This window comes from Sinocyclocheilus rhinocerous, unplaced genomic scaffold (assembly GCF_001515625.1).
Source record: "Sinocyclocheilus rhinocerous isolate Xijiao unplaced genomic scaffold, SAMN03320098_v1.1 scaffold3527, whole genome shotgun sequence".
In the NCBI taxonomy this organism is placed as follows: Eukaryota; Metazoa; Chordata; class Actinopteri; order Cypriniformes; family Cyprinidae; genus Sinocyclocheilus; species Sinocyclocheilus rhinocerous.
Window position 1 is genome coordinate 415378 of NW_015653453.1, and position 15063 is coordinate 430440.

General features: G+C 39.1%; 1 protein-coding gene across 4 annotated transcripts in view; it reads right to left on the reverse strand.

The window, feature by feature from the left end:
• Window positions 1-10244, reverse strand: part of LOC107715675 (uncharacterized) — a 63617-nt gene extending 53373 nt beyond the window's left edge. Inside the window, exons 1-3 of one of the 4 annotated variants that reach the window (XM_016521843.1) lie at window positions 10190-10244; window positions 9998-10098; window positions 9320-9476 (exon numbers count right to left, since the gene is read on the reverse strand). In XM_016521843.1, the coding sequence (XP_016377329.1) occupies window positions 9320-9377 (58 nt within the window). In that variant the 5' untranslated portion in view covers window positions 9378-9476; window positions 9998-10098; window positions 10190-10244. Of the gene's footprint in view, window positions 1-9319; window positions 9477-9815; window positions 9862-9997; window positions 10135-10189 lie in introns of those variants that run through there. The other 3 variants (XM_016521844.1, XM_016521845.1, XM_016521846.1) reach the window with 3 other exon arrangements.
• Between the last annotated feature and the right edge of the window lie 4819 nt (window positions 10245-15063).

Genomic DNA, 15063 nt, shown 5'->3' on the forward strand with positions numbered 1-15063 from the left:
ACACTGAACAAATTTATAAACGCAACACTTTTGTTTTTGCCCCCATTTTTCATGAGCTGAACTCAAAGATCTAAGACTTTTTCTGTGTACACAGAAGGCCTGTTTCTCTCAAATATTGTTCACAAATCTGTTTAAATCTGTGTTAGTGAGCACTTCTCCTTTGCCGAGATAATCCATCCACCTCACAGGTGTGGCATATCAAGATGCTGATTAGACAGCATGATTATTGCACAGGTGTGCCTTAGGCTGGCCACAATAAAAGGCCACTCTAAAATGTGCAGTTTTATCACACAGCACAATGCCACAGATGTCGCAAGTTTTGAGGGAGCGTGCAATTGGCATGCTGACTGCAGGAATGTCCACCAGAGCTGTTGCCCGTGAATTTAATGTTCATTTCTCTACCATAAGCTGTCTCCAAAGGCGTTTCAGAGAATTTGGCAGTACATCCAACCGGCCTCACAACCGCAGACCACGTGTAACCACACCAGCCCAGGACCTCCACATCCAGCATCTTCACCTCCAAGATCGTCTGAGACCAGCCACCCGGACAGCTGCTGCAACAATCGGTTTGCATAACCAAAGAATTTCTGCACAAACTGTCAGAAACTGTCTCAGGGAAGCTCATCTGCATGCTCGTCGTCCTCATCGGGGTCTCGACCTGACTGCAGTTCATCGTCTTAACTGACTTGAGTGGGCAAATGCTCACATTCGATGGCGTCTGGCACTTTGGAGAGGTGTTCTCTTCACGGATGAATCCCGGTTTTCACTGTACAGGGCAGATGGCAGACAGCGTGTATGGCGTCGTGTGGGTGAGCGGTTTGCTGATGTCAACGTTGTGGATCGAGTGGCCCATGGTGGCGGTGGGGTTATGGTATGGGCAGGCGTATGTTATGGACAACGAACACAGGTGCATTTTATTGATGGCATTTTGAATGCACAGAGATACCGTGGCGAGATCCTGAGGCCCATTGTTGTGTCATTCATCCACGACCATCACCTCATGTTGCAGCATGATAATGCACGGCCCCATGTTGCAAGGATCTGTACACAATTCCTGGAAGCTGAAAACATCCCAGTTCTTGCATGGCCAGCATACTCACCGGACATGTCACCCATTGAGCATGTTTGGGATGCTCTGGATCGGCGTATACGACAGCGTGTTCCAGTTCCTGCCAATATCCAGCAACTTCGCACAGCCATTGAAGAGGAGTGGACCAACATTCCACAGGCCGCAATCAACAACCTGATCAACTCTATGCGAACGAGATGTGTTACATTGCGTGAGGCAAATGGTGGTCACACCCAGATACTGACTGGTTTTCGGACCCCCCAATACAGTAAAACTGCACATTTTAGAGTGGCCTTTTATTGTGGCCAGCCTAAGGCACACCTGTGCAATAATCATGCTGTCTAATCAGCATCTTGATATGCCGCACCTGTGAGGTGGATGGATTATCTCGGCAAAGGAGAAGTGCTCACTAACACAGATTTAGACAGATTTGTGAACAATATTTGAGAGAAATAGGCCTTTTGTGTACATAGAAAAAGTCTTAGATCTTTGAGTTCAGCTCATGAAAAATGGGGGCAAAAACAAAAGTGTTGCGTTTATAATTTTGTTCAGTATAAGTAATTTCATAGTTACTTCTATTTTTCCTTGAAATATGGTTAAAGTACTGTTGAAAGTACTGATAAGAATGTAGGGTAAACTAAAATATACTTTAATGTAATTTTTATTGAAACATTTATATCATGTATTTAAATATTTATGTAATTACACATTTGTAATTATGAAGATGCAATTTAGCACCTATAACTTTTAGTACAAAAATGTAATATTTTACACAATTTTACACACAAAAAAATCAATCAACTTCAAAATGTAAATAATGAATATTATAATAAATCAATGATTTAAAATGTACTTTAAAACTTTTAATTTGACATGATCACAAAGTGTGCTTTTTAAAAGTGTACTTGTGTGTTAAGAAACCATCATGAATGTATACACTTAAGTGGCATTTTATTTTATTAAAATTATAGCTACTCTGCAAGTACAGTTTTTTTTTTTTTTTAAATGTTTCCAAGTCGCAACATCTAACTACTGGGGGGCCTCAGAGATCAGTTCTTGGACCACATCTCTTCTGTCAACATGGCATCATTAGGTTCTGTCATTCAGAAAAATGGCTTTTCATACCACTGCTATGCTGATGACACTCAACTCTACCTCTCATTCCATCCTGATGATCCGACGATAGCTGCTCGCATCTCAGCATGTCTAACAGACATTTCTTGCTGGTTTATAGCCTATATTTTTATGGAAAGAGATAGGCCTTATTTTTTTGCAGTGTAGCTGTCTGACTCACCGCGTCAATAGAAACATTTTGAAAATAAACCGCGCATATCTTACAGTTTCCTTCAAATTCTCTCTTTTAAATATGGTGTTTGTCACAATATTGGGAGCACGAAAGGGGTTATCATTAGGCTGCTGTCTGTGCGAGACACCTGTGAACAGTTCTACTGTCATCGAACCTGTTCAAACCAGCCAATGGACTGTTTGATCAACGAGCACATCCTTATGTCTGTCGTTACCGCCTATGTTCCAAAGCCATCAGACGAATCAAGTTCACATTAACACAGTAGCCTACAACACGTTAGGAAAATGAGACACGGACTATAAATGCGTTTTGAGACATCACTATTCTAATTTATGCAAGTACGCAACGTTTATACATCAGGCCCCTGGCCCTTTCTTTCGGAACATGCTTCACAACTCCTAGTTCAAGCTCTTGTTCTATCAAGGCTGGACTGTTACAATGCTCTCTTGGCAGGTCTTCCAGCCAGTTCTATCAAACCTTTACATTTAATCCAGAACGCGGCAGCAAGATTAATTTTTAATGAGCCAAAAAGAATGCACGTCACACGTCTGTTTATCAATTTGCACTGGCTACCAATAGCTGCTCGCATAAAATTCAAGGAATTGATGTTTGCCTATAAAAACCACCACTGGCTCTGCTCCCCTTTAACTGAATTCACTACTTCAGACTTATGTGCCCTATAGAAGCTTGCGTTCTGCAAGTGAATGGCGCATTATAGTGCCATCCCAACGAGGCACAAAATCCCTATCACAGACTTTTACATTAACTGTTCCCTCCTGGTTGAATGCTCAGCCCAACTCAGTCCGAGCAACTGAGTCTTAAGCCATCTTCAGTTTTCTTTTTATTTATTATATTATTTTAAAAAAACATTGCTACGTGTACCACGTTAAGCTAACTAAGACTTGTTATAGCACTTGTAAATCATTGCTCTTTTGTTGATTTTGATTGCTTCCATCATTTGTAAGTCGCTTTGGATAAAAGCATCTGCTAAATGACTAAATGTAAATTCAGCAAATTCAATACAATTGAGGCACAAAAGATGATATTTTAAAGAATGATTGTAACCGGTAGCCATTGACTTCCATAGTTTTTCCATACTATGGAAGTCAATGGCTACCGGCAAATGTTTGGTTGCCCACATTCTTCAAAATATCTTTTATGTTCAGCAGAAGAAAGAAACTCATACAGGTTTGAAACAATGTGGGTGAGTAAATGATTTTTGGGTGAATTTTGGATGAACTACCCCTTTAAAGGGAACCGATCAGCCAAAAATTAAAGGTTCATCCATATATGCTTGTGCATATTCAAACTTTGTTAAGATGTGTTGTGCCAGGTTTGACAGATGATGCCTAACACTGGTTCTTAGTACTCATTTAATGACCAATTGCAATGCACCATGTTTGAATATGCACAAGTGCAAATGAGATTTGAGAGCTAATGCTGAGGGGAAGGTTTTCAGTGACAAGATATTTTACTTTCAATCCGTTTCTCACACAAAGAATCATACAGTACAACTTAGTGCACATACAAATTACTTTCAAGGTGATTTTTTGCCCTTTTTGGCAACTTGTGGAACAGATCTGCAAGGAAATTATTCAGAATGTCTACTTGTGTTTTACTTGAGGAATAGGACGACTGAATTTTCACTTCTGAATGAACGCTGGAGTTTAGCAGCTGATTCTAGATCAGTGTGAGGGTCAGAAGCCTGTGATATGCGCTCATAACGCAGCTCTTATCAGTGACGGCATGGTAGCCGCTGGCAGTTCTGGGTTTCAGCGAGTCTGACGCTAATGAGCCATTCAGGAGTCGGGCTACAGCCGGCCGGCTCGAGAGACCACCTGACGCTCCAGACACAGGACACGTCCTGAGGGACTCGGGACAGACAGAGACAAAGACAAACACAGAGACACTGGGAGGGGAGCGACAGCCACCCACAAAGTGTCTTCTGTGTTCCAGCCCAGAGTTTATTTGTAGCACTTCAAAGCTTACAGCCATAGAGTTACCGCTTACGGTGTTAGAAGGGACATAAAATCAACATGAAATCAAGACTGACATAATTTATTATGTATGCTATCGTTCAAATGTTTGGAGTCAGTAAGATTTTTTTTTTTTTTTTAGAAATTAAACTGATCAAAAGAAAGAACCAGAATCAAAGGTATGTTTCTTAAGCAGCAAATCAGCATATTACAATGATTTCTGAAGGATCATGTGACACTGAAGTGAATAAATTACATTTTAACATATATTCATATAGCAAACAGCCATTTTAAAATTGTAATCATATTTCAGAATATTATTATTTTTACTGTATTTTTGTTCAAATAAATGGAGCCTTGGTGAGCAGAAGAATCATTTAAAAAAAATCTTACAAAGCAAACGCTTGAATAGTAGTGCATTTCATGAGAACAACCGTTTTAATTTCATCATTTCAAAATGAAATGATTCTGCTTTTCTATTGAAAATGCTTTTATTTTATTTTTTTATATTTTCAGTTTTCATTTTAATTGTACTTTCATTAATTTTGTCATGTGCTTTAATAATTTTTTATTAAATCTATTTGGTTTTAATTTATATTTTAAGTTTATATATATATATATATTTTTTTTTTTAGTTCTAATAATTTTAGTACTTCAACGTAAGCTTACTTTATTTCAGTTAGTTTGCCAAAGCAATATTTTTTTTTTGTTCATAAAGCTTTTTCCATTTAATAGTTAGCTTGGTTTAATAATTTTATTTTAGCTTTATTTAAATTAACAAAGCAAATTTTTATACTTTTAGTGAACGATAGCAGTCTTCTACCAATAGAGTGTAATTCTCCCAGTTTTAACACATTTTACCATGTGTAAATCTGAATTTTTTTCCCACAAAATCAGTGCAAACAGTCTGCAGATCGTGTCAGGGCTTGGGTCAAAATCCTAAAACTACGAAAACCCAAAAAGTATATAATAATTAGGAACAAATGCTCTCTAATGGTGTTCTTACCCAACGTATTTGTTGCAACTGGCTGTTGCTAGCTACTGCTCAATCTCTGCAGTCACCTGAAAATATTAAGATCTAAAAATTAAGCATCAAAGGTGAAAAGCGCAATACTGTGGCTCTGTTGGATGACACGGCTCTGTTTGTCTAACCAATGGGCGACAGGGAGTTTTTTTACCATGTAATAATTCTGTTTATTAACGCTAATGGCACAGAACTTCCACACGTTAGATGTGAGGAGTCAAGAACAGATCAATCTGTGTAGAGTTTAAAGTCTGAGAGAATAAATCAGGATGGATGTGTGGAGAACAGGAGCGCAGCAGACATTCAGAGCTCATTCCAGTTTCATGGGGAATACGTGAAGACACGAGTGTGTGAGGCTTAATTTGAGGATTGTGTGTGTTTCTTTGATGTTTTCTCTCGTCTTAAGATCTTGTTCACACTTAACATCAAGGGAAATCAGACTACAGCAGAAGGTTTCCTGCGGCTTCCATGTTCCAGTTTGTACGAAAATGTGCTAACTGAACACACAAGACTGAGCGATAAATTCATACCTTCATTCAGCAAGGCTGCATGAACTTCTTTTGAACTTTTTATTAATCAAAGAATCCTGAAAAATAAAATGCATCATAGATTCCACAAAAATATTCGGCAGCACAACTGTTTTCGACATGGATAATAATCAGAGATGTTTCTTGAGCATCAAATCAGCATATTAGAATGGTTTCTGAATGATCAGGTGACACTGAAGACTGGAATAATGATGCTGAAAATACAGCTTTGATCACAGCAATAAATTAAATTAATATATTCACATAGAAAACGGTTTAAATTCAAATATTTGTACCTTTTTACTGTATTTTTGATCAAATAAATGCAGCCTCGGTGAGCAGATAAGACTTCTTTCAGAAGCATTTTGAACTGTAGTTTATTTTTATAAAAAATAATGTTTGTCTTCATAGTCTTCCTTCAAAACAATCATTCAACATATACAGACACAAATTCAAGCATTTTATCCAGCAAATCTCAACCAAAATAGGACGACCAGAACTAAAGAAAAAATAAAACCAAGAACAAAAAAAAGCTCAGTCAGAAGAGGAAAAAAAAACAGATTGTTAATTGCGAGCACGAGATAGAAATCGGTCTCCATGCGGTCGCGTCACCGGGTCTCAGTGCCACCCAGACCAGCCGGCGGTCCTTCAGCGGGCGGAAGTGCCTCATTTAAACGCTACACGCCGTATTTAACATGGGGATTTTTTTCCTGTTACCATCATTGTGCTTATTCACTGAGGAACCGTCTGTCTCTCTCTCGCTCTCATGCTGTCTGTGCAGTGCAGTAATGATAGTGTGGTGGCGGGAATATCAGGTAGTTACATAACGGCCCCTGCGTGTTCCTCTTCCGGAGGATGTCAGATCCACTGCTTTTCTGCGGATTACAGCCACTAACAACCGCACAAGCAATCTCGGGCTCTGTCCCACAACCTAAAAACAACTAAAGGCCTGCAGTCTTCCTCTCTGATGACGGACAGACCGTCTGACCCTCTCAGGAGTGACAAAAGCATGAGAAACTGCTGAGCAGACTTAGTATTTCCAGTAAAACACAAAGTGAAAGTACAAGCGAAGCAGATCACTGACATATGGCACACAATGGAAGCCAGAAGTGCAAACAATGTTGTCAGCTATCATTCAAACACACAGGAGAACTCCAATGATTGTGTCTCTAAAGCTTAATGTCTTCTCGCTAACAGGATCCTGCGTTTATACCCAGACATCAAGCAATCAGTGACCAAAACAAACCATCTGCAGTGTCTGGATAACAGCAGACTGAACAGATTGACTCAATCTCAATGCGTCAAAGGCTTTCAGTCAACAGCAAGAGCAATCCTTCACACTGGGCTTTTACCAGTGGTGTAATGTAACAAAGTAATAATACTTCGTTACAGTACTTAAGTATTTTGTGGGAGTATCTGTACTTTACTTGAGTTTTTATATTTGTCAACTTTTACTTTTGCTCCACTACATTTCCTAATTAAAATGTATACTTTTACTCCGATACATTTCACCGAAGCATATTCGTTACTTACTACAAAATAGTCAGAAATCATAAGAACACGGACTGCAGGAAAACAGGTTTGACGAATCAGTGGTCTGGCGTTTGCAAGTTAGACTCCTAAAAACACCTTTGCTCATGTGCAAACAAGTGCGCGCACAACCACGGATGATTCATTTTCCACTCAAGTCGAGTCTGGGGCGTGCGATACAGCATCGTCTGCGATACGGTAAGTGTTGTAATGATGTGCGATCTGACATTATCAAGTAATGATAGGCTATATCACCAAATCACACACACAGAGTGCACGCACGTTGATTTATTAGTCTATTAAAACTCAAAATGCCAGGCAGTCTAAATTAATTGTAGATGGCAAAAATGCTTCGGTATGCTTTTTATATTTATATAATGTAACATAGTTAACTTGATCTATATCACACAAAGAGTACCGTTTTTCTGCAGATATCAGCATGAACACATTTAATAATCATTTTATACAAGTTCAGTAAAGCAATAAGTGACTTAGCCTACATTTTAGACATGATATTGCTTGTTTTTGCTCAATTTTGCTAACGAAAATAGTTCCAAACAAAGATCACACAGCACTGTTTTGCATCTGAGCAATGGACGGTGTTTACTTATTGAACGAATAAGCTTTTTGAATGAATCGGTTGAATAAATGATTCAGTGATTCACTCATTAACACAGTCAAATGCTTTGTTTCTGAATGAATCAGTTGTTTGAATGAATCGTTTGAATCTCAATGGCTCGCTCATTAACAGTTACTTGCTGTCACCTACTGGCGGTTTTAATTTCACATTTCGAAATTAAAATGTTTTTTTTTTTTTTTCAGGTTTTAAATTTTTTCAAATATCAGTATTCAACGTTTTATGTTAAAAACAAAACATTAGGCCTATTCATGCATCTGTAAACCATAAACTGTGCAAATACATCTAAATGCTATTTCAGATGCAGATTCCAGAAATGTTTTCTTATGTTGGAATGAAAGACACTAAGTACCGGATGAAGTGCTTCTTATTCTTACACAAAAATACAAAATGGAAGAAAGAGTTAAAACAACACAATCTTGCTACTCAGCTTGTGAGCCACAAATACCAAAATGAGTGGCTAACTGTGCTAAAACATTCAAATACATACAAAATTATGTCAAAATGCCCGTCTTAGCGAGTATCCAGTTAAACAGTCAGTTTTGGAACGTTAAATAGTTGAGAAAGAGAACTAATAAATATCACATACTTTAAGACTTTTACTCAAGCAATATTCTAAACAGTGACTTCAACTTCTACCAAAGTCATTTTCTGGTAAGATATCTGTACTTTTACTTGAGTAAGGCTTTCAGGTACTTTATACACCACTGGCTTTTACAATGAACATCTTATATTTCATTTCAAAAACGTGACTATAGCCCAATAGTTTAAAACTAGCCCAATATACATTAAAGGTAATGCAGAACCAAAAGGTCTTCAGTGGCTCAATATTTTTTTTTCACAAAATCGGTTACACATTTGACTACACAATCTACAGGTCATAGACCTAGATAAAAACATCTATTTATTATCTTTATGATTTAATTCCGATATCTCTCACTGCACAGTCTGAACTTTAAGTCAAAAGTATCATTTAACATCACCTAAATGTATTATACCAACCAAACCATTGTTATAGGCTAGAAAGAGCTCTTTAAGGTAACAGACATCTTGAACAGTTAAGTTGCTTGAATTGATTGAGAGAAATCTGATTATTTCAAAGAAGTTTAAATTGTTTTAATTTGAACACATTGTTGTCGTATACGTGTGTCTGTATATTTACAGATTAGTTGAGATTAACTGAAAGGTCAGCACATTTACTTTATGTTGGTCTTTGTCAGGCACTTCAAGCATATTAACAGTCTTCTTACCTGAAGCTGCGGTTCTCAGGCACAGAAGAACAGCTATGAAACGGGTGATGCTCCTCATGTTCAGACGTGTGGTGTGCTGTGAATGCGTCTCTTCTGATGGACTCAACAGTTGTGGCTGATATTTCAGAGTGACCAGAATATTCCACACTCGATACTTCTTGAGAGAGAAATCAACATTAGTTTGATGGCAGCAAAGACCGGTCTGTGACTGTACAACACTAGTTTAAATTACATTTACTCTTATTATAGTACATAATAACACACATATTTTATGTAACTCCCAACACACTGTTTATATATTTACATATGCCTGGGTCTGTTAACTTTAATAAAATAAATAAATGCTCAGGCAGGCGGATTTAAAGTATGTCTCATCATTAGGCGGTTCTGTGATTCACAACGTTTACATTAGCCACAACCACAACATCACAGTTTAGATAAACTATAACACTAAACAGTAAAATATCACACATCTGATACACACGCACAAACATACGATTCACTCGTTATGGAATCATTCACTTAAAAGTTGTTCAAAGTCATTAGAACCGGCATTACAGCGCATCTAGAAAGTCATTATGAAAGCAAAGAGCGAGAGAGAGAGAGAGACACAAAACACAGTCACACTTCCCAAACAAACCCCTTTAACCCGTGAGGCTGGAAAACAAAGAGGTTTACCTTGCGCTGGAAACTCAATCCGACAGCTCAGATCCAGCGGTCAGTCAGTCAGTCCAGCTGAACCCTCAGCACTGACATAAGCAGCAGCACTGACCCTCCCACTGCTCACAACACAACACAACAAACACACAGCAAATCAGCTTGCAAACAGCAAATCAGCTTTCACACACGGTACACATGGATGACGATCACCTGCATGATATACTGATGAAGGATGATCAGGTGAACGATTGATGATGAAGAGGATGATGATGCACGTATGACTGTCTGATGACAGCGCCCTCTTCATGTGCAACACCATTACTACTGATCTGTTCAGAGACTTCACTTCCCTGCCAGAGTTTATAAACAGTTAACACGGTGATCGGAACACTTTATTGTCCTAAAACTGTGGTCTCAAATTCAATTCCTGAAGGGCCACAGCTCTGCACAGGTTTGCTCCAACCCTAATCAACAGGGGTCTCCAAACTTGGTCCTGGAGGGTCGGTGTCCTGCAGCTCCAACTTGCCTCAACACACCTGCCTGGAAGTTTCTAGCATGCCTAAAACCTTAATTAGTTGGTTCAGGTGTGTTTGATTAGGGTCCAGGACTGAGTTTGGAGACACCTGCTAATCAAACACACACTGTAAAAAATGACCGTGAATTTAACGGTAAAAGACTGTAAAAATGCTACAGTAAAAACCTGTTAAATGGTTAACGGTAAATTCCCCTACTATATACAGTGAAAAACTGTATTGGACATTACATGTATTGGACATTAATTTTACGGTAGTATACCGTTTTTGGAAGTAAAAAAGGCCGTATAATTTATAGTGAATAACCGTAAATTGACATTCTCAGAATTCCCTGCGTTACATTTCAAATTTGATGTTTTTTTGTTGAAATAACTATGTTTCTTAGTTTTTTCTTATCAGTTTTGTACATTAGGGTTGTATGTTACACATAATGTTGTTAAATTAATGTTTATTGCATTATTTCAGTTTCATGTGTGTTACCATGATGGTGTTTAGCGTTTGTGTGAATGACACTTATATATACATACATTTATATATGTATATATAGAGAGAATATATAGAGAACACCTGTAGTTCTATTTTGCATCAGTGGTGAATGGCTCATAGGAAAACAATTCATTATGAAGATCTTATGTGTTGTGTTGTTGCATATTTGACAAATAAATATTTGTCTGACTGAACTTTGATAATTGTGACTCTTCGCATTTTTTGATGAACTTTCACATTCTCCATATTTTGCATACAAATAAGCAAGGAACTGTTCTCAGTATTTGTTTTCAGTATTTGAAATGATGGACAATCAAGTGGTGGCTTTACAGACAAAAAAGTGAGTTTGTGTGGCCTTTACTCTTCAAAGCGGCTTCTGATGTACATGGACAAACAACATGAAGCTCATTCTGCACGTATACCGTCCACACAGTCAATCACAGGAAGTGCTGTCTGTCCGTCTGAATGCGGCTTCCAGCGTGGTGCCACTTGTTTCCATGTCATCAGCAAACAACACTTTCAACAAAGGGAAAGTGTCTGTGTGCAGGCCCTACATTTCCTTATGACCCTCAGAGGGTCTGGTCAAGGACACGAGCGACAGGCAGGAATTCACTCCTGTCCACTGAACCTATTTACTGATGCTGATTTATGATTTACTTACTATATAAGAGTGAAAATGCAGTGACAGCACAATAAATCTCTTGCGTTTAGTTTGTATTGCATACGTTGTGTTTTTCAGTAAGTTTGTATGAATAAAGCCCCCTTGTTGTTGAGGCTAAAGACCACCATGAAAACATCCAATGTGTTCAGAGGGTCTGGTCAAGGACACGAGCGACAGGCAGGAATTCACTCCTGTCCACTGAACCTGTTTACTGATGCTGATTTATGATTTACTTACTATATAAGAGTGAAAATGCAGTGACAGCACAATAAATCTCTTGCGTTTAGTTTGTATTGCATACGTTGTGTTTTTCAGTAAGTTTGTATGAATAAAGCCCCCTTGTTGTTGAGGCTAAAGACCACCATGAAAACATCCAATGTGGCTCCAAAACACAGTTTATTAGTTTGAACCATTTGAATAATTGCATTCCGTTTTTTATTTGTTTGTTTGTTTGTTTATATTAATTACTTTATTTATTTTTAATGTTTAATAATTATATATCTCGCTTTATCAAAAGGATTTGTAAATGGTGACCTATTTTGTCCACTTTAACTTTTTCCCCGCCACTGACGGATTTTTGAGATGGTCATCACTGCAGAACACAAGATCCAGGGGGCGTGGTTGGATCCAGATCCAACTCCTCCCACCTTACATATACCTAAACCTACCTGTCTCCACCCCCTAATCCCTAAACCCACCCATCTCCACCCCTAAACCTACCAATCTCCACCCCCTAGATGTGGACCCAACCACGCCCCCTGGATCTTGTGTTCTGCAGTGAGGGGATACTGGGGATTTTTCCGGCTTTCTGTGCTTTCACTGTTATATGGTAGGAGGCGCTATTACGCATCTTCTGAAAGAGTAATGAATGTGTGGATCAAAACAGGCAAAGAAGCAGCAGAAACAAATGATTGTATATGTAAGCAGATGCATATGTAAAATTGTCAAACATTAAACCGCATATAAATCAAAACTGCCTAACCTTACCGAATTAAATGACGATCCAGGAAAGGGTTTGGACTGTGAAGCTTTGGGGGTGTTGATGAAAGTGATCTACTCCATCGTTCGTTCTGAATCCCATCCGGACGTAGTCTTTGACAAAAATGGGGGTGAAAGTGACATGTGGCCAAGTATGGTGACCCATACTCGGAATTAGTGCTCTGCATTTATCCCATCCAAAGTGCACACACACAGCAGTGAACACACACACACCGTGAACACACACCCGGAGCAGTGGGCAGCCATTTTTTTTGTTTGGCCACAACCTGTAGCCAGTGCAGGGAGATAAAGAGAGGTGTGAGGTGGGCCCTTTTGGGCTCGTTGAAGATCAGTCGTGCTGCTGCATTCTGAATCATTTGAAGAGGTTTGATTGCGCATGATGGAAGTCCAGCCAGAAGAGCATTGCAGTAGTCCAGCCTAGAATTGACAAGGGCCTGGACAAGAAGTTGTGCAGCATGCTCTGTTAGGAAGGACCTGATCTTTCTGATGCTGTGCACTGCAAACCTGCAAGATTGAGCAGTTTTTACAATGTGGTCTTCGAAAGTCAGCTGGTCATCAAAGATTACACCAAGATTTCTGACCGAACTTGATGGGGTAATTGTTGATGAACCTAGCTAGATGGTGAAATCATGCTGTAGAGTCGGAGAGGCAGGGAAGACGAGAAGCTCAGTCTTTGCCAGGTTGAGCTGTAGGCGATGTTCATTCATCCATTCCAAGATGTCCGCCAGGCAGCCTGAGATCCGTGCAGCTACCGTTGGATCATCTGATTGAAATGAAAGATAGAGCTGTGTGTCATCAGCTTCGCAATGGTAGGAGAAACCATGTGCCTGTATGATGGGACCCAGTGATGTAGTGTATATGGAGAAGAGGAGGGGTCCAGTAACTGATCCCTGAGGAACCCCAGTGACCAGTCGATGTACTTTGGATACCTCCCTCACCCGGGCCACCCTGAAAGTCCTGTGAGATAGGATTCAAACCAGCAAAGTGGAATCCCTGTTATGTCAGTGATGAAAGGGTGGACAGGAGGACCTGATGATTCACAGTGTCAAAAGCGGCAGATAGATCCAGCAGAATGATAGATCCAGCTTTCACAATTCAGTGACTGACAGTGATGCAGTCTCAGTTGAGTGGACACTTCTGAAACCTGACTGGTTAACGTCCAGTTGGTAATTCTGTGAAAGAAATAATGATACCTGGTTGAAAACAACTCATTCAAGTGTTTTCACTATAAATGGAAGGAGAGAGACAGGTCTGTAGCTGTCTACAAGTGAAGTGTTTCATGTAGGTTTTATAAGCAGTAGGGTTACCCGAGCCTGCTTGAATGCGGTGGGGAAAATGCCTGTGAGAAGAGATGTGTGTGAGTGCTAGTAAGAGTGTAGGAGAGATTGCTTGGAGAAGACGTGAGGGGATTGGGTCTAGAGGACAGGTTGTAGGATGGCTGGACAGGAGAAGTTTTGATACTTCTGCCTGTGTGAGAGGACAGAAGGAAGAGAGGGATGTTTTAGCAGTGGATGTGATTGGTTTGAGTTCCTGTGTGTGTGGAGCTGAGAACTGACTGCTGAGGGTTTTAGTTTTATCTGTGAAGAATGTGGTAAAAATCATCTGCTGTTAAAGAGGTGGTGGAGGGGGACAGATGAGAGAATTTAATGTTTTAAAGAGATTACGTGTGTCCGAAGCGCTGTTGGTGTTGTTGTGGAAATACAATCAAACCAAAAATTATTCAGACACCATATATAATTTTTGATATATTTTTTTTTACTAGTGGGTGCAGGACAATATAGTTCATTTATGTAAGTGAGGATAGCAAAATAAAGTAAACTGTGACATATTATACCCAAAAATTCTTCATACAGTAGACTACCAGCAAAATTGATAAACATTTGGGAACACAAATTATTCAGACACTTTGACCTGACCATGTTTGGCTTAAATGTTATCTGACATTATCAAGATGAATTTGTTCTGACACAGTTTAACTCTTGAGTTCTTGCCATATTTTATTACCATTTTCTAAACTATAGCGAATAAACTGTGATAATGTGTGAAATGTTGAAGGTACTGCAGCAGGTGAAGAGCTGATCTCACAGTGAGGGAGCTCAGCGTAATTTATGGACTTAAAGTTTGGAGAAACAAACTACATGGTAGTGTTATCATAAATATCTATATTTTGATACCGATACTGAAATATCTGACACGGTGCCATTACTTATTTTCCACAGTATCTACCGTATATACACTGATACCAGCTGCGTCTCTCTCCGCTCCGACAGTGAGTTTGACATGCATCCACCTCCTGTCAATTACAGAGTATGAATATCCGCGCGGGATTGCAGGTATTCTGCATAATTTTAATCATTCAAATGTGGCGAGTGCTTTATTGTAACATGAGAACACATTCATGCAAT